Source organism: Salmo salar, chromosome 20 (assembly GCF_965601325.2).
Source record: "Salmo salar chromosome 20, fSalSal1, whole genome shotgun sequence".
In the NCBI taxonomy this organism is placed as follows: Eukaryota; Metazoa; Chordata; class Actinopteri; order Salmoniformes; family Salmonidae; genus Salmo; species Salmo salar.
Window position 1 is genome coordinate 5542610 of NC_138310.1, and position 25264 is coordinate 5567873.

Below are 25264 nucleotides of genomic sequence, written 5' to 3' on the forward strand. Positions count from 1 at the left end.
CCGCCTGCCCTAGAGAGGTTAACAAAAATACGTATTGTTTTTATGATCAGCCTACTACTAACATCACATCTGCAAACCCATTGACAGTGTCCTTAAAGAACCAGTCCCACATGCCCTCATATGTCCCAGCGCCATCTAGTATCTTGCATTACAAGGGTCATTTAGATTAATGCTGGCTACATGCTTAGAAGCTGTCTTTTAAAATCAAGTTGGCATGCCCTTCCTCATTCTTGATTGAAAATATATCCATTTCAATATAGCCTTAAGACAATAATCCTAGAAGTATCGGATAATAACCAGCTATCCTCGATAACCTACAAGTCATCCTTGCCATATTATAAGAAATAACAGGCACATCCAGCCCCTTCTTTATTCACAGATGCGTAGTCTACTCATTTGTGTGCAGTACCCTGTGTGTCTGGCTCCTAGTTGGTACATAGACGCAGTACGCACACTATGTACTCAACATGCCAAGTTGGGACAGGCACTGCATTGCAGTGCTGTGCATTTGCCCAACTCATGGCACACAAGCTGAGTGTGATCACACGGTGCAGATCATCTACTGTTAAGAACATGAGTCTGCAGTGTTATACCACAGTGTGCGTGACAACACATATGTTGGAGGTCTTTATTTGTCTATTGTATTTTAGACAGTCTCGGTAACAATCAATCTAACTCCTTACTCATCCCTGAAACAGATTAGTTATGTTATACATGTATTCCTTTCCCGGCTCTATAGTACACAGTCACCCTCTGCAGGGCAGTTGTCTGCATTAGCTCTCTCCATGTCCATAAATAACTCCTCCTCTGTCTCACACCCACCCTTCCTCTGTCTGCGTCTATAGCCTGCCCCCCTTTCCCTGTGACACATACGCTAAACTTTGCATTGATTGTGCACAGAGAACCTCACCCTCTTCCACCACCTAAATCTCGATTGGAGAAGGAGAGAATCGGAGCGCTTCTGTTCTTTCTGGTGGGCAAATGTATCTTCCATCTGAATTTATGTTTGACTTGTTTAGAGAGGACTGTGCCATACATGTTAGATACTTTGTGATAGGAGGATGAGTGTTTTTGCTGACTGTCTGTTCAGATTCCATTTAGTCTATTGGACACCTGAAAGCTTATACAGAGCAGTTCAAAACTCAGACCTTATATTCAGGATTGTTGATACAATGGAATAAGTTCAGGAATTTCTCTTTTAGCTTACTGGCATTCGCTGATTTTGTTTGTAGTAAGTAGTTGCAAAGATACTGTGAACTCAGAAGGTTATTTGTAAATAGCATATTAACATGCATGTTTTGTCTGAATTTGGATAACTTTTTTTCTCCATCTGTCTGCAAATGCCCTTTCATCAAGACCTGTCTCCAGTGAAGACCCGCTGTCGTCATAATGTCCCAGCTCCTGCATGTGGAGATCCCCAACTTCGGCAGCTCCCTGCTGGAAAGTCTAAATGAGCAGCGCATGCAGGACCACTACTGTGATGTGGCCGTCACGGTCTTTAAGACCTATCGCGCTGTGCTGGCCGCCAGTAGCCTCTACTTTAGAGACCTGTTCAGCGGCATCTCCCAGAACGTGTTTGAACTACCCTCCTTGGTCACCCCATCCTGCTTCCAGCAGATCCTCTCCTTCTGCTACACGGGCAAGCTGACCATGGCCGCCAGCGAGCAGCTCGTGCTCATGTACATGGCTGGCTACCTTCAGATCCAGAACATTGTGGAGCACGGTATGGATCTCATGCTAAAGGCCAACTCTCCACACTGCGATTCCCAGACGGCCACCACCGAGGATCTGGGCTTCGAAACGTTGAGCCCCAACATCAACCATCCGGACCTGTTTCAGGTGGCATATCAATGGCAACTTGTAGAATTAAGCAGGAAAGATGTGAGTCTCCAATGAGTGAAGAGCACACAGCCAGGGACCTTGAGTGACACGCAACAATGAGCAGCGCTATGTTACATGGTACCCAGAGTGCAGGTTTACCCTCTGGCCTCTGGGGAGCACTCTAGCCCAGGGCCCTCCAACCTCCCAGCCACCGACAGCCCCACTTCCCAACGAGGAGGAGTTTGAAGAGGAGTTCTACGGCAGCAGAAATACAAAAACGGGGCCTATGGACAGATCTATGGGCATCCCACCAACTCATACAGCAGTAAATGATCCATCCTCTGGGTTACTTTTGAGAAAAAACAGTAGTTCTCCTTTGACAGTCACTACAGGATTTTATTTTTGCGAAATCAAGAATTGTACATTTGACCAAACTTTGCACTATTACAGCATAAAATCACTAATGCTGCATATTACCGTTGAATCGCCACTAATGCTGCATGAAACTGTCAGATCACCTCACTACACCATACTTTTACCACATAAAACAAAAGTTTTCCCCTGTCAGTGCATTTTCATGACAAATTGGACAACAATCATCACAAAATGTACAATTTTGGCCCGCAAATATCATTAAGAAAAACACTGCAAAATCCTGGAGGGACTGCTTTGAGCACATCTTCAGCTTTAGAACACTCACGGGCTGGTATTGAAATTCCGCCTCTTCTTGTGTTCCCCAGTGCAGGATAAGTTGGATGTGTTCTCCCTACCTCTGGCCACTCAGAGGCGGCCCTTTGTTCTGATCGGCAGGGACAAGATGGCGCTGCCAGCCAATCTCGTCAGCCAGATTGGCTACCGCTGTCACCCCAGACTGTACATAGAGGGAGATCCTGGAGAGAAGGTGCAGCTGGTAGTAGGTAAGACACACGCAGTTTCCATAACATAGGCCTCTCTGGTAATATGTATCTCTATGGTGTATCTCAGCTTGCCTCAAGGACTCAAGGAAAGATCTAAGCCCTCATGTGCAGAATTTTTTTTGTTTGTATCATACAATACAAGTATGCTGTCCTGGAGATAGAAATAGTTAGGGAGACACGTCATTTTATTGTTTCATCATGGATGTCAACCCAAGTTTCATTGTTCTGTCCTTTTCCCCAGGTTCTGGTGTGTATACATATGACTCGTGGCCAGTTGATGAACTGTCATTTGTGTGCTGGCATTAGGCACAAAGTGCTGCTGCGTTGGCTGCTCACCACCTTTTTTGACAGGTTAGAAAGTTCAAGTCAACAGTTCAATTGTAAATATATTGCCGTAGCCATATTGTAGACCGACACAGTAGGCAACTAGCTCTTTATAAGGGAGGGAGAAAGAGATTATCCATAGAAACACTGGCAATTAGCTTTGGAACTGGAATTCGCTCCTCCACCAATGATCCCAGATGAAAACCTTTGGACAACTGAGTCCTAAACACTGTCAAACGTAGGTGCCCTTCTATTTTCTCAAGTCTTAAACACCACACTATATTAATTTGGCTCAGCACTGTAAGCAAATTAAGACAGTGTGCATTTCTTTCAGTGTTGCATTTTCTCTTTCCCCCCTTTTTTGCAGTCTACTGTCAGAACTTTGCACCTAATTTCAAGGAGAGTTAGATGAACATGATCGCAGCCGACATGTGCACAAATGCCCGGCGCTTGCGAAAGCGCTGGCTGCCCAATATCCAGTCCATGCTCCCGGAGACCAAGAAAGGCAACGGGAGCTCCAGGAAGGGACAGTCCAGGGCCTGTGCCTCATCCCAGACGAGAGCTGCATCGTCAGCCTTGCCCGTTGAAATGGACTTCAGACACCTGGCATCGTCCTGCTGTTGGGGTTTGTTCTTTATTCCTTGTCAATCATTGGCTCATTAGTGAAATTAGCATTCAGACAATATCTTTAAGTAAATCAATCATTCATTTATTAATGCAATTGCAGACAGAAGTTGACAACAGGAAAATAGCACGCATGTTTCCGAGTAAGTTCTGCAAAATAGTAAAGGGTCCAAGTTATTTTATTAAGGCCGAAGTCCAGCCTTAGTGATGTCACTGCCTACATCATCGCCTTCTACTCATGAGACCAAGCCCATGCATACACAGCTATATAAACAAAAGTTTGAGTGTTATCTAAAGGCTCAGCAGTAAATGTCCACTCCCCAAGTTGATTTATAGTGGAATGTCTGACTAGTCTCTTATCTCTTTCACTCCCCTGCAGGGTTCTTTCTCACAGAACCCTGTTTTGACTGTCATATCTCACACATCTCTCAGACTGTTTCTTTATAAGAGGCAAAGACTAGAAAAATAACTGTGGAACAATATTAAACCTTATAATGCATATATATACACTGCTCAAAAAAATAAAAGGGAACATTTAAACAACACAATGTAACTCCAAGTCAATCACACTTCTGTGAAATCAAATTGTCCAGTTAGGAAGCAACACTGATTGACAATAAATTTCACATGCTGTTGTGCAAATGGAATAGACAACAGGTGGAAATTATAGGCAATTAGCAAGACACCCCCAATAAAGGAGTGGTTCTGCAGGTGGGGACCACAGACCACTTCTCAGTTCCTATGCTTTCTGGCTGATGTTTTGGTCACTTTTGAATGCTGGCGGTGCTTTTACTCTAGTGGTAGCATGAGACGGAGTCTACAACCCACACAAGTGGCTCAGGTAGTGCAGCTCATCCAGGATGGCACATCAATGCGAGCTGTGGCAAGAAGGTTTGCTGTGTCTGTCAGCGTAGTGTCCAGAGCATGGAGGCGCACCCAGGAGACAGGCCAGTACATCAGGAGATGTGGAGGAGGCCGTAGGAGGGCAACAACCCAGCAGCAGGACCGCTACCTCCGCCTTTGTGCAAGGAGGAGCAGGAGAAGCACTGCCAGAGCCCTGCAAAATGACCTCCAGCAGGCCACAAATGTGCATGTGTCTGCTCAAATGGTCAGAAACAGACTCCATGAGGGTGGTATGAGGGCCCGACATCCACAGGTGGGGGTTGTGCTTACAGCCCAACACCGTGCAGGACGTTTGGCATTTGCCAGAGAACACCAAGATTGGAAAATTCGCCACTGGCGCCCTGTGCTCTTCACAGATGAAAGCAGGTTCACACTGAGCATGTGACAGACGTGACAGAGTCTGGAGACGCCGTGGAGAACGTTCTGCTGCCTGCAACATCCTCCAGCATGACCGGTTTGGCGGTGGGTCAGTCATGGTGTGGGGTGGCATTTCTTTGAGGGGCCGCACAGCCCTCCATGTGCTCGCCAGAGGTAGCCTGACAGCCATTAGGTACCGAGATGAGATCCTCAGACCCCTTGTGAGACCATATGCTGGTGCGGTTGGCCCTGGGTTCCTCCTAATGCAAGACAATGCTAGACCTCATGTGGCTGGAGTGTGTCAGCAGTTCCTGCAAGAGGAAGGCATTGATGCTATGGACTGGCCCGCCCGTTCCCCAGACTTGAATCCAATTGAGCACATCTGGGACATCATGTCTCGCTCCATCCACCAACGCCACATTGCACCACAGACTGTCCAGGAGTTGGCGGATGCTTTAGTCCAGGTCTGGGAGGAGATCCCTCAGGAGACCATCCGCCACCTCATCAGGAGCATGCCCAGGCGTTGTAGGGAGGTCATACAGGCACGTGGAGGCCACACACACTACTGCGCCTCATTTTGACTTGTTTTAAGGACATTACATCAAAGTTGGATCAGCCTGTAGTGTGGTTTTCCACTTTAATTTTGAGTGTGACTCCAAATCCAGACCTCCATGGGTTGATAAATTGGATTTCAATTGATTATGTAAAGAAAAAAGTATTTAATAAGATTATTTCTTTCATTCAGATCTAGGATGTGTTGTTTAAGTGTTCCCTTTATTTTTTTGAGCAGTATATATATATATATATATATATATATATATATATATATATATATATATATATATATATATATTGTGGCAAACCTCTTCAAAGCTCGGAGCGTTTGTCACAAATTACGTGGGAAACTGTCACCAAAGTCAGCCCAGAATTAAAGTTATTTCGAACATGACAGTACCTCTATGTTTGTTTCTCTGTCCTGGTCCACCCAGGCCACAGTTAAGGTCAAGGATAGCAGCGTTCGGTACACAAATCTGGTTCTCGGTAGGTCCAGGTCTAAACGCCAACAGGTAAGTCCAAAACAGTCCAGCTCGTACACGGTAAATCCAGCCAATGTAGATTGTCTCTTTCTCTATGGTTCAGAAATACTTCCCGCCCTCTCTCTCTCTTCCTGGTTTTTCTTGACCCTTTATCTGTGGGTCGGCTCCACCTTCTGAGGGTTCCCCTTGCTTCTGGGAATTGTAGTTTTCGGCCATTTTGTGATCTGTAGTTCTGATCGGGGTGGCCATTTTAGTGATCGGGCAGAGCCCGTTTATTAGTTCTGCCCTCACATATCTGCCATTTATCACTCGACCCCCTTCTTTGCCACTATATATATATATATTGTTAATCTGTAGTTTAGGACCCTATAAATGTAAGGGGGGGGGGTCTTATAACCCTTCTATTAATACAAGATAAGCATAATCAATTATTATAATACATCAAACATTTGGTACAGCCCCTATCATGACCCCAAGGTGAACCCAACATTACCTGACCCTAGGACAGCAGCTCTACACCGAGAGCCGCAAAGAGACTCTCCTAACTCCCCTGCAGTTTGTGGGGACCAACAGGGCGGAGGAGGAGGCTAGCAACACGGTTGGCTGACTCTGAGCCAGAGCCCAGGCAGGCCATGAAACTGAGCCCCGCTCTGAGTGCTCGGAAGGAGAAGCTGAGGTCCCCTCCCTCATCCCACAGTGTAAGGCTGGGGCTGGGGTCTCCTCCTCCTTCACCAAACACGCAGGACAGCAGGAGGACACGTCACTAGGAGATGACCAGTGAGATCTTATCTCTTCTCCACAAATATACACCAATATACATATACACCAATATACATTGAGTGTACAAAACATTAAGAACACCTTTCTAATATTGAGTTGCAGCCCCCTCTTTTTCTCTCAGAACAGCCTCAATTCGTCGGGGCATGGACTCTACAAAGTGTCGAATGCATTCCACAAGGATGCTGGCCCATGTTGACTCCAACGCTTCCTACAGTTGTGTCAAGTTGGATGGATTTCATTTGGTTGGTGGACCATTCTTGATACACATGAGAATCTGTTCAGTGGGAAAAACCCAACAGCGTTGCAGTTCTTGACACAAACCGGTGTGTCTGGCACCTACTACCATACCCTATTCAAAGGCACTGAAATATTTTATCTTGCCCTTTCACCCTCTGAATGGCACAACATAGACAATCCATATCTCAAATGTCTCAACGCTTAAAATTCCTTCTTTGACCTGTCTCCCCCCTTCATCTACACTGATTGAATTGGATTTAACAAGTGACATCAATGAGGGAACATCACTTTCACCTGGATTTACCTGATCAGTCTATGTCATGGAAAGAGCAGGTGTTCACGTTTGTGCACTCAGTGTATATGTCTATATATGTGTATGTACTGTATGCTTTGTCAACTCTGCTGCATGTAAAATCACAGGAATTACAGTTCAAACATGCACTTCTAAGAGAATGTATCAAAGGTCAGTATAATTCCTTAACATTAGAACCGCCATAGGCCAACAACCATCGCCATTTGTTTTTGTAAATAAAAACAATATTTTACATTGTTCATTTGTCAGAATTTTCTAATCACAAACACAAAAGTATTTAGAGCCTTTTTAAAACCTGTTGGGGCTACAGGTTAGCAATGAACCCCGAGTCGGGATTGCTAACAAGGCTGGAAATTCAAAACATCAAAAATCTAATAATTTCAATTTCTCAAACAATCAACTATTTTACACAATTTAAATGATAAACATCTCCTTAATCTAACCACATTGTTCTATTTTCAAAGAGGCTTTACGGCAAAAGCATAAAGTTAGATTATGTTAGGACAGTACATAGCCACAAAAGTACAAACATCCATTTTCAATTCAAGGTCAGGCGTCACCAAAAGCAGAAACCAGCTTGAATTATGCACTAACTTTTGTCAATCTCCATCAGATGACACTCCTAGGACATTATGTTATACAATACATGCATTTTTTGTTCCATCAAGTTCATATTTATATCCAAAAACAGCATTTTACAGTAGCGTGAAATTCAGATTTTTTTCTTCTCAGAAATGCTTCCGGTGAACATAACAAAATTACTATTCGAAAACATTGGTAAATTATAATATTGTCATTCAAAGAATAATATATTATCATCTCGTAATTGCTACCGAATGGCCAGATCTCAAAATAACTTTACTGGGAAATCACATTTTGCAATAAACGGGGTGCTATGCTAAGAACAACAGGCTATGCTATACAGTTAGCATCATCTAAAATCGATAATAACATTGTAAATACCCCCTTACCTTTGATTATCTCCATCAGAAGGCAGGATCCCAGGTCCGGAAGGCATTCCAGGTCCGGAACAAATGTGGTTTCTTTTGACAAAGTTCATAATTTATGTCCAAATAACACCAAGTACTTAGCGTTCATTATGCTCCCACAAAACGTGGTTGGGGGAGCTGGTAAAATCACGCCGAAAAGCTAAAAAAACCTAGTAAATAATCTATTTATGTTCGTTCAAACATGTCAAATGTTGTTTAGCATTAATCTTTTGGTCCATTTTTAACGTTAAACATCAGTAATATTTGCACACAACCTATCCTATGTCTAGATAAAAAATGATGACAAACTCACGTTTCTCAGATTTATGCGCAGGCGCAAAAAAATGAAGTGATGACATGTCAACTTCCTTGGATTCTAATTTGCTCTCTGTTTATCATAGACGCTTCAAACAACTTTATAAAGATCGTTGACATCTAGTGGAAGCCGTAGGTGTTGCGAAATGAATCCTTTCTCACTATGGTATCTATAAAAAAATGACACTAAATAGTACAGTCACAAAATTCACATTTTTTGGGATCTATTTTTCACAGGTTTTTGCCTGCAATATGAGTTTTGTTATACTTACAGACACCATTCAAACTGTTTTAGAAAATTCAGTGTTTTCTATCCGAATGTGTTAATAATATGCATATCCTAGCTTCTGAGTTGGTGTAGGAGGCAGTTAAAAATGGGCACATATTTTTTTCAAAATGTCTCAATACTGCCCCCGAGCCCCAACAGGTTAACTGCCTTTTCACACTTATTCCGTGTCACGCCCTGACCTGAGAGAGACGGTTTATTTCTCTATTTTGTTAGGTCAGGGTGTGGGATGGGCATTCTATGTTTTGTATTTCTTTGTTTTGGGCCGAGTATGGTTCCTAATCAGAGGCAGCTGTCTATCGTTGTCTTTGATTAGGAATCATACTTAGGCAGCCTTTTCACACCTGTGTTTGTGGGTAGTTGTTTTCTGTTTTGTGTTTCTGTACCTGACAGAACTGCGCGCTTTTGTTTCCCTTTGTTATTTTTGTTCGAGTGTTTGTTTGATTTAAATAAACAATCATGAACACATGCCACACTGCATCTTGGTCACCTCTATACGAAGATCGTTACATTCAGACTGCACATGGACTGAAAGGTTGCTGAGGAAGAGGGAGAAGACTGATGTGTTATTTTCAATCTAGTGCCTTCAGAATGTATTGATACCCCTTGACTTACTCCACATGCTGTATTACAGCCTGAATTTAAAGAAAATATATTTCTCACCCATCTACACACAATACCCCATAATTAAAAAGTGAAAGCATGGTAATAGAACATTTTGCTATTTTATTGAAAATTAAATACAAAAATCTCAAATACATAAATACAATTTTATTTGTCACAAGCTTCATAAAAAAAGGTGTAGACTAAGAGTGAAATGCTTACTTATGGGCCCTTCCCAACAACGCAGAGAGAAAAAGTGAAATTATGAAACATTAGAACACAAGAAATAATTACACAAGTAAAGATACCTTGGCTATATACACGGGGTACCAGTACCGAGTTGAAGTGCAGGGGTACGAGGTGATGGAGGTAGATATGTACAGTGCATTCGGAAAGTATTCAGACCCCTTTACTTTTTCCACATTTTGTTAGATTACAACCCAAAAAATATCATCAATCTACATACAATGACAAAGCAAAAACTTGTTTCTATAAATTTTTGCAAATGTATTAAAAATAAAATCTGAAATATCAAATTTACATAAGTATTCAGACCCTTTACTCCGTACTTTGTTGAAGCACCTTTGGCAGCGATTACAGCCTCAAGTCTTCTTGGGTACGACACAAGAAGCTTGGCACACCTGTATTTGGGGAGTTTACCCAATTTTTCTCTGCAGATCCTCTCAAGCTCTGCCAGGTTGGATGGGGAGCATCACTGCACAGCTATTTTCAGGTCCCTCAAGAGATTTTTGATTGGGTTCAAGTCCAGACTCCAATCAAGTTGTAGAAACATCTCAAGGATAATCAATGGAAACAGGATGCATCTGAGCTCAATTTCATGTCTCATAGCAAAAATGTCTAAAAACCTGTTTTAATATTATCATTATAGGTTTTTTTTGTAGATTGATGCTAAAAGAATATTTCATAAATTTTAAAATAAGGCTGTAACGAAACAAAACGTAAATGGGTCTAACGATCACTGTTGAGGATTAACAAAGTGGAGATGATGTTTCCTACCTTCACCACCTGGGGGCGGCCCGTCAGGAAGTCCAGGACCCAATCGCACAGGGCGTGGTTGAGACCCAGGGCCTCATGCGTAATGATGAGCTTGGAGGTTACTATGGTGTTGAATGCTGAGCTGTAGTCAATGAACATCATTCTTACATAGGTATTCCTCGTGTCCAGATAGGAATTTGTCTCCCAATGTCTGTTGGAAAGCAGACTGAACCAGGTTTTCCTCTAGGATTTTGCCTGTGCTTATCTGTATTCGGTTTCTTTTTATCCTAAGAATCTCCCTAGTCGTTGCCAATGACAAGTATACCCATAACATGATGCAGCCACCACCATACTTGAAGAGTTGTACTCAGTGATGTGTTGTGTTAGATTTTCCCCAAACATAACGGTTTGTATTCAGGACATGAAGTTAATTTCTTTGCCACAGTTTTACTTTAGTGCCTTTTTGCAAACAGGATGCATGTTGTCACAGGCCGGCTCATAGCCTGTGGCAAAAATGAGAGGACATCAACAACCGGTATAGGCCAATTCAAAACGTTCTTTATTATAAAACAAAACTATTAATTCTAAACAAATAAAAAGGAATGAGGTGTGGAAATGTCATAATGTAGGGTGTATGTAGGGTGCATGGATGCGTGAATATGTGTGTGTAAACATGACTGAGTGGAAACTAAATAAACCAACAAAGGAACAAACAAAACAGGATCATATGTGGAGGAGCAGGGAGAGAGAGAGCAAGCCAAGCGAGAGAGAGGTTAGTGGAGCAGTTTGTTAAATACCCTGAGCCCAGGTGGCTCCAATCACACCAGCTCCAATCACTAACGACCCTCCTCTGCCTGCAGGAGGAACCGCCCCTGCACTGCAGAGGAGGAGCCGTGACACCCCCCTCCTTAAAATGAGGGTCCCACCCTCAATTCAAATTACGACCCAACATATTTAACACATAATCCAAATCCCCCCCCCCCCCCCCAAAAAAAAAACAGATACCAGTCCCGGCTCCTAGTAGAAGCCCCGTGTCCCCTAGCTGACTGTCCGTCCTCAAACTCAGCAGCCCTGGTACCTGGGGAGCAAATTAAGAGGAAAGAGGCGCAGACAGCCCGCAGGGTTCAGCAGAGAGAAAATACAAACTAGATTAAAGGAGCACGGGACAGAGCATCAGCAATGATATTATCCTTGCCCCTAATGTGTCTGATATCAAGGTTAAATGGTTGCAAGAACAAAGCCCCACGCATCAGGCGCTGGTTGGGATTTTGCAAGGACTTCAGAAAAGTAAGTAGGTTGTGGTCAATGAACACAGTTAAAGGGGTTAAACCAGAACAACATAGACCTCAAAGTGCTGTAAAGCCCAAATGAGACTTAAAGCCTCCTTTTCAATTACAGAATAGTTTTTCTGATACTTCTTAAATTTCCGGGAAAAGAAACTGACTGGACACTCAATATTGTCAGCATTTTCCTGGAGAAGCACAGCCCCAGCACCGATTTGACTGGCGTCTACCTGCAATTTGAAAGGTTTCTCAAAATTTGGTGCTACCAAATTTTAGTAGTGCCAAACACAAAAGAGCCTTAACTGCATCAAATGCCTCTTGACACTGGGTGGACCAGAGAAATTCAGCCTTGGCATTCAACAGATTGGTCAGGGGGGACACTACTACCGAAAAGTTTTTACAAAAAGCACGGTAGTACCCCGCCATTCCCAGGAAGCGCATCAGTTCTTTCTTTGTGGAGGGCTGTGGGAACTGCTTCACAGCCTGAACCTTGGCTTCCACGGGACAGACAACACCCTGACCAACAACCTTGCCTAGGTATGTGACTGTAGCTTTGGCAAACTCACATTTTTCCAAATTGATAGTCAACCTGGCCCACACCAGTCTTTCGAACAGGGCTTGCACCCTCCAGACATACTCCTCCAAGGAGTCTGAGTAGACGACCACGTCGTCCAATTGCAGTCTCTTCTCCTGAGATACACGATAAAATCTCTGTTTGATAGGCTTAGCATCTCCGATGTCTATGTCATGCTCAACTAAGTGGGTTTTCGATAGTGTCAGAAAACAAAACAGGGTAGCTTCTAATAAGAGCTACCAATTCATCACGTTTCTCAGAGTCCAAATGATCTACCAAAACCCCAAGGTTTTGCAAAGTCTGGGGGTTTTTCAACCGACCTTGTAAGACCTCATCCAAAACCCTAACTACCTCCTCTTCTCCCTCCTCCACAAAGTTAAAGCCACAAGATGCAGTGACTGGAGCAGCAGTCAACGCTGACCTCACTGCTGGAGTACCTTCCACTTTGCTTAGATCACGGGAGTGATAACATTTTAACAGGTTCACATGGCATAATTTAGAGGACTTCCTATGGCCAGGGGTTTCAATAAGATAGTTCAAATCTGACACTTTGCGCAACTCAGTGAAAGGACCACGATATTTTGCCTGAAAAGGCGAACTTACAAGAGGCAAAAGAGAAAGTACACGATCACCGGGACTAAACTCACGCAGCTCAGCCTGTCCGTCATATTTCAGTTTCATTTTCTGTTGAGAACGTTTTAGTTTTTCTTTCGCCAGTTCACCAGCCCTATACAACTTGAACCTAAAACCATTTACATAGTCAATAAGGTTCCGAGGTGGTTCCTCAGGCAAACAACCATCCTGCAGTACTGCTAAAGGCCCATGCACCTTATGATCAAACACTGTCATTTGGGCTGAACCCTGTGCTTTCCTGCACTACCTCATGAGCAGCTAGTAACAACCAAGGTAACCCCTCCTCCCAATCTGCAGACAGTTCTGTACAGTATGCACGAAGCAAGGACTTTAAAGTTTGATGAAAACGTTCCAAAGCTCCCTGCCTCTGACCATGGTACGCAGTAGACTTATTGTGTTTAACTTTAAGCTGTTTGAGAACCTGAGCAAATAAATGGGAGGTAAAGTTAGATCCCTGATCTGACTGGATGATTTTTGGAATCCCAAATGTTGAAATAAATTGAGTTAACGCTTTAACTACTGATTTTGAAGGTATGGTACGCAAGGGAAAAGCTGCCGGATATCTAGTTGCTTGACACATAACAGTTAATAAGTAGCTATGACCTGACTTGGACCGTGGTAAAGGCCCAACACAATCGATAACAAGATGCTCAAAAGGTTGCCCTACGGCTGGTATTGGATACAAAGGTGCTGGCTTTACAACCTGGTTTGGCTTGCTTGTGCGCTGACACGTATCACAAGTTTTAATAAACTGAGATACATCCCGCTTTAAATAAATCGATTGCTGGTCTTTATTGTATGCTGCACATTTTTACATTGTATTCCATTTCCAGCGAGACTATTGAAGCCATCGACTCAGTGATGAATGAAGATGATGAGCGATCGGCAAAAGCCATCTGTAATCTTCTGGCATCATGGCACAACATCAACATCGCTCTAATCTCAGTCAGAAGACAGTTGAAGAAACTCGAGTGGACTTATGGAAAGGCTTGGTAAGACATGTTTTAACCTGTTGAGGGTAGGGGGCAGTATTGACACGGCTGGATAAAAAACGTACCCGATTTAATCTGGTTACTACTCCTGCCCAGTAACTAGAATATGCATATAATTATTGGCTTTGGATAGAAAACACTCCAAAGTTTCTAAAACTGTTTGGCTGGGCTATGTACTTAGAATATTGCAAAATGTGCTTTCACCAAAAAGCTATTTTAAAATCGGACATATCGAGTGAATAGAGGAGTTCTGTATCTATAATTCTTAAAATAATTGTTATGCTTTTTGTGAACGTTTATCGTGAGTAATTTAGTAAATTGTTAGCGAATTCCCCGGAAGTTTGCGGGGGGTATGCTAGTTCTGAACGTCACATGCTAATGTAAAAAGCTGGTTTTTGATATAAATATGAACTTGACTGAACAAAACATGCATGTATTGTATAACATAATGTCCTAGGGTTGTCATCTGATGAAGATCATCAAAGGTTAGTGCTGCATTTAGCTGTCTTCTGGGTTTTTGTGACATTATATGCTAGCTTGAAAAATGGGTGTCTGATTATTTCTGGCTTGGTACTCTGCTGACATAATCTAATGTTTTGCTTTCGTTGTAAAGCCTTTTTGAAATCGGACAGTGTGGTTAGATTAACGAGAGTCTTGTCTTTAAATAGCTGTAAAATAGTCATATGTTTGAAAAATTGAAGTAATAGCATTTCAAAGGTTTTGAAAATCGCGCCACAGGATTCAACTGGCTGTTGCGTAGGTGGGACGATTTCGTCTCGCCTTGCCCAGAGAGGTTAGACACCCAGCAAGTTTAGCCTTCACCAAAATCAGATATACTATAACAAAAATGTTACTACCTTTGGTGTTCTTCGTCAGAATGCACTCCCAGGACTTCTACTTCAATAACAAATGTTGGTTTGGTCCCAAATAATCCATCGTTATATCCAAACAGCGGCGTTTTGTTCGTGCGTTCTAGACACTATCCGAAATGGTAAATCAGGGTGACGAGCATGACGCATTTCGTGACAAAAAAATTCTAAATATTCCATTACCGTACTTCGAAGCATGTCAACCGCTGTTTAAAATCATTTTTTATGCAATTTATCTCGTAAAAAAGCGATAATATTCCGACCGGGAATCTGCGTTTCGGTAAATAGAGGAAAAAAAAGAAAGACGGGGGCGGCCAGTGCACGCGCCTAAGCCCACTGTCCCCTGATCGGCCACTTGAGAAAGGCGATAATGTGTTTCAGCCTGGGGCTGGAATGACGACATTCAGCTTTTTCCCGGGCTCTGAGAGCCTATTGGAGCCGTGGGAAGTGTCACGTTACCGTAGAGATCCTTTGTTTTGGAAAGAGATGTCAAAGAAAGCCAATAAATGGTCAGACAGGCCACTTCCTGTAAAGGAATCTCTCAGGTTTTTGCCTGCCATATGAGTTCTGTTATACTCACAGACACCATTCAAACAGTTTTAGAAACTTTAGGGTGTTTTCTATCCATATCTAATAAGTATATGCATATTCTAGTTACTGGGTAGGAGTAGTAACCAGATTAAATCGGGTACGTTTTTTATCCGGCGGTGTAAATACTGCCCCCTAGCCCTAAGAGGTTAACCCCTCATTCCATGTGTCTCTCCTCAGGATTCGGAGGTGCGGAAGGTTCCTCCGCCCCCTCTGGACATCGAGGGTGCCCCGGCATACTCCGTTCATTCCATACTGGATTCGAGACGTCAGGCGAGGGGCCTTCAGTACCTCATGGACTGGGTTGAGTATGGTCCGACGGGGAGATGCTGGGTTCCGGTGGAGGTCGTGTTAGATCCTTCAATGCTGCGAGAGTTCCACCGTCTCCATCCGGATCGCCCTGCACCTCACCCTCCGGGTCGTCCCCGAGGTCGGTGTCAACGCGCTGCTGGAGCTGCGTGTCAGGGGGGGGATACTGTCACAACTTCCGCCGAAGTCGGTCCCTCTCCTTGTTCGGGCGGTGTTCGGCGGTCGACGTCACCAACCTTCTAGCCATCGCTGATCCATTTTTCATTTTCCATTGGTTTTGTCTTGTCTTACATCACACCTGGTTCCAATCTCATCAATTACATGTTGTGTATTTAACCCTCTGTTTCCCCTCATGTCCTATGATTGTTTGTTTGTATGTGATGTGCAAGTTATGTTCTGGTGCGCGACGGGTTTTGTACGCACTTTTTGTATATTTTGGTTTTCGGAGTTTTGTGAGCACTTATTAAACGACTCAGTTTATACCAAGTTTGTTCTCCTGCTCCTGACTTCCCTGCCACCATTACCCATTACAGCCGAGTTGGCTTTTTTCACAAAAATGTCATTTAAGGTGCCCCAAAGCTTTTTACTATCAATCTTTATATTATTTATCTTTGTTTCATAGTGTAGTTTATTTATCTTTTTATTTAGTTTAGTCACATGATTTTTTTTATTTAATTTGCAGTATGTTTGCCAATCAGTTGGGCTACCAGACATAATTGCCATACCTTTTGCCTCATCCCTCTCAACCATACAATTTTTCAACTCCTCATCAATCCAATGGGACTTAACAGTTTTTACAAAAGTAGCTATATCCACAGTAAAACGAGTCCTATATTGACATAACCTGAAAGGCTGCTCAGCAAGGAAGAAGCCACTGCTCCAAAATTGCCATAAAAAAGCCAGACTACCATTTGCAACTGCACATGGGGAAAAAGATCGTACTTTTTGGACAAATGTCCTCTGGTCTGATGAAACAAAAATAGAACTGTTTGGCCATAATGACCATCATTATGTTTGGAGGAAAAAGGGGGAGACTTGCAAGCCGAAGAACACCATCCCAACCGTGAAGCATGGGGGTGGCAGCATCATGTTGTGGGGGTGCTTTGCTGCAGGAGGGACTGGTGCACTTCACAAAATAGATGGAATCATGAGCAGGAAAATGATGTGGATACATTGAAGCAACATCTCAAGACATCAGTCAGGAAGTTAAAGCTTGGTCGCAAATGGGTCTTCCAAATGGACAATGACCCAAAGTATACTTCCAAAGTTGTGGCAGAATGGCTTAAGGACAACAAAGTCAAGGTATTGGAGTGGCCATCACAAAGCCCTGACCTCAACCCTATAGAAAATGTGTGGGCAAAACTGAAAAAGCGTGTGCGAGCAAGGAGGCCTTACAAACCTGACTCAGTTACACCAGCTCTGTCAGGAGGAATGGGCCAGAATTTACCCAACTTATTGTGGGAAGCTTGTGGAAGGCTACCTGAAATGTTTGACCCAAGTTAAACAATTGAAAGGCAATGCTACCAAATACTAATTGAGTGTATGTAAACTTCTGACCCACTGGGAATGTGATGAAAGAAATAAAAGCTTCTGACTTCAACTGTATTGTGTAGAACAGAAATTAATGTCTGTTATATAAATCGTGTCGACTCCATTCATTGTACATATTTCTATCTGCAAAGTTCAGAACTTTTCACGTCCCTGAAAAAAACTATTTCTGTGTGTCTGTGTGATGGCCTGTAGGAGCTGATCACTGACTGGTACATTGTCTTACTGTCCCTCATCCTGGCCTCCGTCCTGGTGTACTTGGTTGAGAAGGACAATGTCACCGTGGAGATGTTGGACTCTGGGGTTTGGGCCTCGCTGTTAACCTCTTGGGGCTAGGTGGGACGCTAGCGTGCCACCTGTGGTGCACTCCATCAACAGCAGGTGCATTTCAAGAGCGGCAAATTTGAATCCAAATAAATGTCAAAATTCAAATTTTTCAAAAATACAACTATGTTACACCATTTGAAAGATAAACATCTCCTTAATCTAACCACGTTTTACGATTTCAAAAAGGTTTTACGGCGAAAGCATAAATTTAGAGTATGTTAGGACAGTACATTTACAAGAGTTGTGTGTAATGTTTTGTCAAGTCAAAGACAGGGTCACCAAAACCATAAAACCAGCTAAAATGATACACTAACCTTTTACAATCTCCATCAGATGACACTCCTAGGACATTATGTTAGACAATGCATGCATTTTTAGTTCTATCAAGTTCATATTTATATACAAAAACAGCGTTTTACTATGGCATTGATGTTGAGGAAATCGTTTCCCTCCAATAACCGGCAGTCAAGTCAGCGTCACAAATTAAATAATTAAAATTAGAAAACATTGGTAAAATATTATATTGTCATTTAAAGAATTATAGATTTACATCTTTTGAACGCAATCAACTTGCCAGATTTAAAAATAACCTTACTGGGAAATCACACTTTGCAATAATCTGAGCACTGTGCCCAGAAAAATACGCGTTGCGATACAGACTAGACGTCAAGTTGGGGAGATCTAAAATCGAAAATACTATGTAAATAATCCATTACCTTTGATTCTCTTCATCAGATGTCACTTCCAGGTATCACAGGTCCATAACGAATGTAGTTTTGTTCAAAAAAGCTCATCATTTATGTCCAAAAATCTCCGTCTCGTTAGCACATGATGTAAGCCAGCCGGACTTCTCGTCATGAACGAGGGGAAAAAATATATTTCCGTTCGTTCAAACATGTCAAACGTTGTATAGCATAAATCATTAGGGCCTTTTTTAACCAGAACATGAATAATATTCAAGGTGGACGAATGCATAGCCTTTTATAACGTATTGGAACGAGGGTACCCAACATGAAGTAGCGCGCCAGGTGTCTAATGGGACATCACCGTTCCATGGCTCTTGTTCGGTCAGATCTCCCTCCAGAAGACTCAAAACACTTTGTAAAGGCTGGTGACATCTAGTGGAAGCAATAGGAAGTGCCACAATATTCCTAAACCCCTGTGTTTTTCAATGGGATAGGTTTAAAATCAATACAACACATCAGGTATCCACTTCCTGTCAGAAAATGTCTCAGGGTTTTGCCTGCCAAATGAGTTCTGTTATACTCACAGACACCATTCAAACAGTTTTGGAAACTTTAGAGTGTTTTCTATCCATATATAATAAGTATATGCATATTCTAGTTACTGGGTAGGATTAGTAACCAGATTAAATCGGGTACATTTTTTTTATCCAGACGTGCAAATGCTGCCCCCTAGACCCAACAGGTTAAGCCTGAACCCCAGGACTTTGACACACACCGATGCTCTGTGGTGGGGCCTGGTATGTATTTGTAGACAGACCCTTGGTTGGTACCTGTCAAGGTCTTTGCTGTAAAAGAGAATCTCAGCCAACTGACCTGGTACGTTCTCAGCTAGCAAAAAACATTCTAAGAACCAGGGGTTGGGTAGGTTACTTTCTAAGTGTAATCTGTTACACTTACTAGTTACTAGTTACCTATCCAAAATTTAAATCAGTAACGTAACCTTTGGATTACCCAAACTCAGTAATGTAATCTGATTACTGGATTACTTTCCCCTTTCCCCTGTTATAATGTATTTTTTTCTACAAATATCCTTTCTGAATTTCAAAAGTAATTCTCAGCACATTTAAGGAACTTTACAAAAAACATGATTTTCTTTGTATGTCATTACTTTAATGGAACATTTCCATTTAAATGTAATTTTGGTAATATTTTAGAAACAATCTCGAAATGGTGTGACATTGGGAATGATTACATTTAAATGTCATTTTTGGTAATATTCTAGGAACAATCTCGAAATGGCGTGACATTGCAAATGCTCTCAAATGTGACTTGTTTCAGGAAACTATTTCACAGGAGAGGCATTTGAACATAAACTTTTTACAAAAAAATCTAAATGCGTTTTTGGCAGAAATGCCTTCTGGAAAATATGAACTTTCATGTGTGTTAAAACCTCTTACAGCCCTTTAGGGATAGGGGGCAGAATTGTCAATTTCGAAAAAAATATGTGCCCATATTAAACTGCCTCCTACTCAAACTCAGAAGCTAGGATATGCATATTATTAGTAGATTTGGATAGAAAACACTCTGATGTTTCTGAAACTGTTTGAATGATGTCTGTGAGTATAACAGAACTCATATGGCAAGCAAAAACCTGAGAAAAATCCTACCAGGAAGTGGAAATCTGGATGCGTGGGCTCTCTTCAAGTCATTGCCTATTGAACACACAGGGACGTAGTAATAATTGTGCACTTCCCAAGGCTTCCACTAGATGTCAACAGTCTTTAGAAAGTTGTTTGAGGCATCTACGATGAACAGAGACCGAATGAGAAGGCTGGGAAGTTGGTAACCCAGGGAAGGACATCACTTCATTGGTGCGCGTTCACGCGATAGGTAGCTCTGTTCCAAAACGTTTTTCAAGACACAGGAATGGTCCGGTTGAAATATTACTGAATCTTCACGTTCTAAAGGCCCTAAAGATTGATGTTTTACAACATTTGACATGTTTGAACGAACATAAATACAACTTTTTTTGACTTTTCATCGTCACATTTTCCGCGTGCTTCCTACATTTGGAGTAGCTGAACTGGACGTGCGAACAACAAGGAGTTATTTGGACATAAATTATGGAGTTTATCGAACAAAACAACATTTATTGTGGACCTGGGATACCTGGAAGTGCCTTCTGATGAAGATCATCAAAGGGAATATTTCTAATGCAATTTATGATTTTAGATGACCCCTTTTCTGAGCTCAGTACTCAGATTATTGCAGAGTGCTTTCCTCGTGATACTTTTTTGAAATCTTTCACAGCATTAGCATAAAGGAGATGTTCATCTATAATTCTTTGAATGACAGTTTAATATTTTATCAACGTTTATGTCAAGTATTTTTGTAAATTGCGGTGCTGCTCCACCGGCATTATTTGAGGGAAAATATTTTATGAACGTCACGTGCCAATGTAAAATGCTGTTTTTATATATAAATATGAACTTTATCGAACAAAAAATGCATGTATTGTGTAACATGACGTCCTAGGAGTGTCATCTGATGAAGATCATCAAAGGTTAGTGCTTCATTTAGCTGTGTTTTGGGTATTTGTGATGCATGTAGTTGCTTTGAAAATGGCTGTGTGGTTATTTGTGTCTATGTACTCTCCTAACATAATCTAATGTTTTGCTTTTGCTGTAAAGCCTTTTTGAAATCAGACAACATGGTTTGATTCAGGAGAAGTGTATCTATAACATGGTGTAAAATAGTCCTATGTTTGAGAAATAGAAATGATTAGATTTGTGGTTTTGAATATGGCGCTCTGATTTTTCACTGGCTATTGTCAAACTCAGGTTTTAATAACAAACATGTATGCCATCTGTAAATATGAATAAAACTGTTATATTACAAGCCTAGTTGGTTTAGCCACGGAAAAAGCAAGGAACCTTCCTGCTAGCGTTGATTGGCTGAGATAATGGATGGGCTGGACATTGCGAGAGATGAGTTCGAATTGGTCTGCCATGTAGCACGCTTCTGTCTATAACATGAACTGGTCAGTATGTGTAGGTACTCCTTTCCAACGTGTTTTTTTAATAAAGATATCACATTGTAGGACTGAAAAAAGTGTTGCTCACCACTTTTCAGAGGACTGAGTTTTGAAATCAGTGGAATGTCAGGTGGAATTAGAGTATGACAGCAAAGGAGATGGAGAAAGTTCTGGCATTTGATTGCAAATATGCAGAGGGAGACGAAAAGAGAACACGCAGAAGACTGTTGTATAAAACACCTGTCTCCGGATTACATCTTCAAACTAAGACAGAGAGGAAGAAGCATCCATCCATGTATATGTGTAAGAGAGTCCAGCTAGCTACATTTTCAGATATTATAAATTTCTAATTTCGTCAGAAATTCATTTACATTTCAAGTTAAAGTGTACTGTTAGTTAGCTAGCTAACGTTGGCTGGCTGGCTCGCTAGCTAGCTAACGTTACATGTATAATCTGTGCAGCAATATTATTTGTATCTCAGATCCATTTGCATTAGTTATAGCCTAATGTTAGCTAGCTAGCTAACATTGAACCTGGTTGGTTAGCTACATGCAGATTCATGCAGGGTACTAATGTTATGAGTTGGGATTATTGGTAATTGTTTAGCTAGCTAGCTAGCTAGCTACACGTCTAAACAAAAGACTCCACTATGCAAGTAACCATTTCACTACACCTTCTGCATCCTGTGCATGTGACAAATAACCTTTGATTTTATTTGATATAGTATGTGTTGACCAGAGATGGTAATGTGAAGAACATGACCTGCACCAAAGTCAAATTAGGATATAACGTTAGGCCAATGAGACAGTGTCCAAGTTCTAAAATTCTCTGGTAGAATGCCCTACTTTTCATCACACTCACAACCATAAGCTATTTTCTCTAATTGGCTCGCCATTAACTTGTAAATAATGATCTTGTTGTGAGTTTATTTTCCTTTAAAAATGAAGACAAATTAGCTATATGATATGGTCATTATTTGAACAGGCTAGCCAGCTTAGCTAGCTAGCTAACAAGCTAGAAGTGAACCAAAACATTGTTTAGAAAGTTGCTTTCAGAAACAATGTTCATTTTGGGAAATGTCTTTACTTTAACATAGCATTTACTTTATAAGCTCATGGTTCTATTTAACGTTATTCTGGGAATGTAAGAAATGGTGTGACGTTAGGAATGTTCTCAAATAGTTACAAGAACTTTAGGAAACAATTATTTTGGCTGTATTTAAAAAAAAATGTTTGACTATATTCTGAAAATGTTCTCAGAAATGGTGTGACATTAGGAATGTTTTCAAAACATAAAGACAACTTAGAGAAAACATGTTCTGGGGGGAATGTAATCTGCAATTGCTACATCAATTTTGGGGCTTTTAAAGTAATGATATAAAGCCATTGATTCTACCCCATCAGAAACCAAAATATGAGCTTGTTTTACTTCAGAGTTTGTAAATAATGTTATTGTCAACAAACACTGTATAGCTTGAAAAAACAGTTAAAACTATAATTTTGAACTCATGGATGGTCAGTCCTTGCATCGATAGCTCCATCTATGAATTTGAGAGTGGTTACATTTTTCCAGCCCCATCCCTGAGCTGTTTGCCGCTTTAAAGTTTATGTATGGTTCTATTGAAAAAAAACATCCCACTGGTTGAATCAACGTTGTACCGTAATGTGAACAACTATCGTGTGAAATGCCAATGGTGCACAGTTCTCAAAAGTGTTACTTGTAAATGTCTGCTTCAGCCACAACTGCTATTTAAATAGAATGTTAACATTGGCTGAGAAGGGGCCTTGCTCAATCAATGTAACCTTTATATGGCTAATTACAATACCTAATGTGGTTAATGAGTAGAAGTCTATTTGTAAAAGTATACTTGAAACATTATAAATACTATTTTATTGTGAAGAAAATACAGGAATTCTAATTCAAATACCATTATATTATATTTCTAATTTATGAGTCATATACAGTACCAGTCAAAAGTTTGGACACACCTACTCATTCCAGGGTTTTTCTTTATTTTTACTATTTTCTACATTGTATAATAATAGTGAAAATATCAAAATTATGAAATAACACATGTAGTAACCAAAATTTCAAAATATATTTTAGATTCTCCAAAGTAGCCACCCTTTGCCTTGATGACAGCTTTGCACACACTTGGCGTAGTTTTGAAATAATCGTGAAGAAACAGGTCTTATTTTAGGGCATTTTTCACCCTGTAAAATCCTATTAGTTATGTTGAGCACTGTGGCACCAACTCACCTTCCAGAAATTCTATTTCCAGCCCATTATACTACATCACAATGCCTGCTTTGCTATTGCTGGCAATGAAACAAGCCTAGGTTACACTCCTACATCAATTATTTTAATCTTAACGTGGTTACAGCTACTGAGTAAGCATGCTCACTATCCACCTGTGTAAACGTTGTGACCCACAGCTTTAAAGATGGCTGGCGCATACCCATCAAACTTTTGAAATTTTCTGGTCATGGTTAAGCATATTTTCTTTCAGAAAAAGGTGTAAACCTAAACAAAACGCATGTCCATGTCCTCTTTTTCAAGATATGCCTGATTGAAACAGCCAGAATACTTTTTAAAATTAAGAAATAACCTATTTTTTAGACGATTTGTTGTTTCTAAATGTCTGCTGGGTAATTTGATATGCGTCGAAATCTGTTTGTTAGTAGGCATCGAATGGAGCGAATGCTGCGCAGGTTCACAGAGTTGCAAACCAAATGGAGAGGTCTAGCTCATTGATTTGTAGATCTGACGCAGTTCCTACCTCAGATTATGAGCCAAGAGTCACGAATGAGTTATGTAGTCCCCACAAAGGCCACAGGGAGGAGCAGGAGAGCTATAAACCCATACTGTTTTTTTCCTTAAAAACCCTAACCCAAGGTATAACCTATTTTAACCCTAACAATAGGTATAACCTATTTTAGCCTTATTTTAGCCTAATTCTTGGGTAGGGTAGCCTAGAACACTTTTAAAAACTATTTTTGTAATAATATTATGTCAGTAAATACCATTATAGTACTAAACAGCATTTTGATTATTTGTTTAATCAAACCCTACTGTATGCAAGCATTTTGCAATTGTTTTGTTGTTATTAGTTATTTTGTGATATTTATTAATGCAAGGCAGAACACTTGATATACAAGGCATATTGTATTTTTCTAATTTGGTTTGAACTGGGTGTGACCTAGTAACCTATATGTGAAGTCCAGCAATTGGCTGGGATAGGTGGGGCAGGTTTGAGTGATCTCAGGAATTAATAAGAAAAATACACTTTATTTCTCAGCAGCTTCACCAATGTCTTTATGTGGATTAATAACTTTTAATTGCAAAATATTTCCAATAGATGTCAGCATAAGACCACAAACCATCAAGTATAGGCTATAGCAGCAATATGATTGACATAAATTGGTATGCAACCAAAGACTATATGTCCCATGATTTTTTAGAAAATGGTCACTCATTACTTTACAAGTAGCTATTTATCTTGTATTAGGCCTATGTTGCTTGGAGAGCAAAAAAATGGTGACTACAGCAGGTACTGAACCCCGGCCAAATATTCACTAGACAGGTGCGCCAACCTCACTCTAGTAGACATGCATTATAAATGAAGTATAATGAAGTATAATTTCTAAACATGAGCATGAAAACTGGTAATAATAAACATGAATCATCATTATATTACTTCACAGTAATCTGTTAAATGTCTTTTCAGCCCTTCCTCTTGTGTTATCAGTGTGGAAAGGGACAGAAAAAAGTGCGCAGGAGTTTTCCTGTGAGGGGAGTGGTGTACCCAGGGAGAAAACGAATATTCTGAAATTTTATTTGTGATCTTATTCTCCCATCTATTGGAATTATTTAGCAACTGCAGTAGTACTGAATAAATTGTATATTCTTACTAAAGTAG

The 25264-nt window shown here is 41.0% G+C and overlaps 2 protein-coding genes across 2 annotated transcripts in view; both read left to right on the top strand.

Moving 5' to 3' along the window:
- The first annotated feature begins 1389 nt into the window (after positions 1-1389).
- Positions 1390-3470, top strand: LOC106580244 (nucleus accumbens-associated protein 2-like). The gene is made up of 4 exons (XM_045704208.1): positions 1390-1839; positions 2030-2123; positions 2562-2738; positions 3430-3470. The coding sequence occupies exons 1-4, from the start codon at positions 1390-1392 to the stop codon at positions 3468-3470; spliced, it is 762 nt and encodes a 253-aa protein (XP_045560164.1).
- A 6-nt stretch (positions 3471-3476) lies between these two features.
- LOC106580197 (uncharacterized) overlaps positions 3477-25264 on the top strand; it is a 126129-nt gene continuing 104341 nt past the window's right edge. The window contains exons 1-4 of the mRNA XM_082966838.1: positions 3477-3687; positions 6557-6681; positions 15622-15675; positions 17494-17601. Of these exons, the coding sequence (XP_082822964.1) occupies positions 3477-3687; positions 6557-6681; positions 15622-15675; positions 17494-17601 (498 nt within the window). The remainder of the gene's footprint in view (positions 3688-6556; positions 6682-15621; positions 15676-17493; positions 17602-25264) is intronic.

Coding starts and splice junctions, on each gene's coding strand:
- LOC106580244 (XM_045704208.1), top strand. CDS start 1,390: ATGTCCCAGCTCCTGCATGTGGAGATCCCCAACTTCGGCAGCTCCCTG. Junction 1,840..2,029: donor ACCATCCGGACCTGTTTCAG/GTGGCATATCAA, acceptor CCAACCTCCCAG/CCACCGACAGCCCCACTTCC. Junction 2,124..2,561: donor GCCTATGGACAGATCTATGG/GCATCCCACCAA, acceptor TGTGTTCCCCAG/TGCAGGATAAGTTGGATGTG.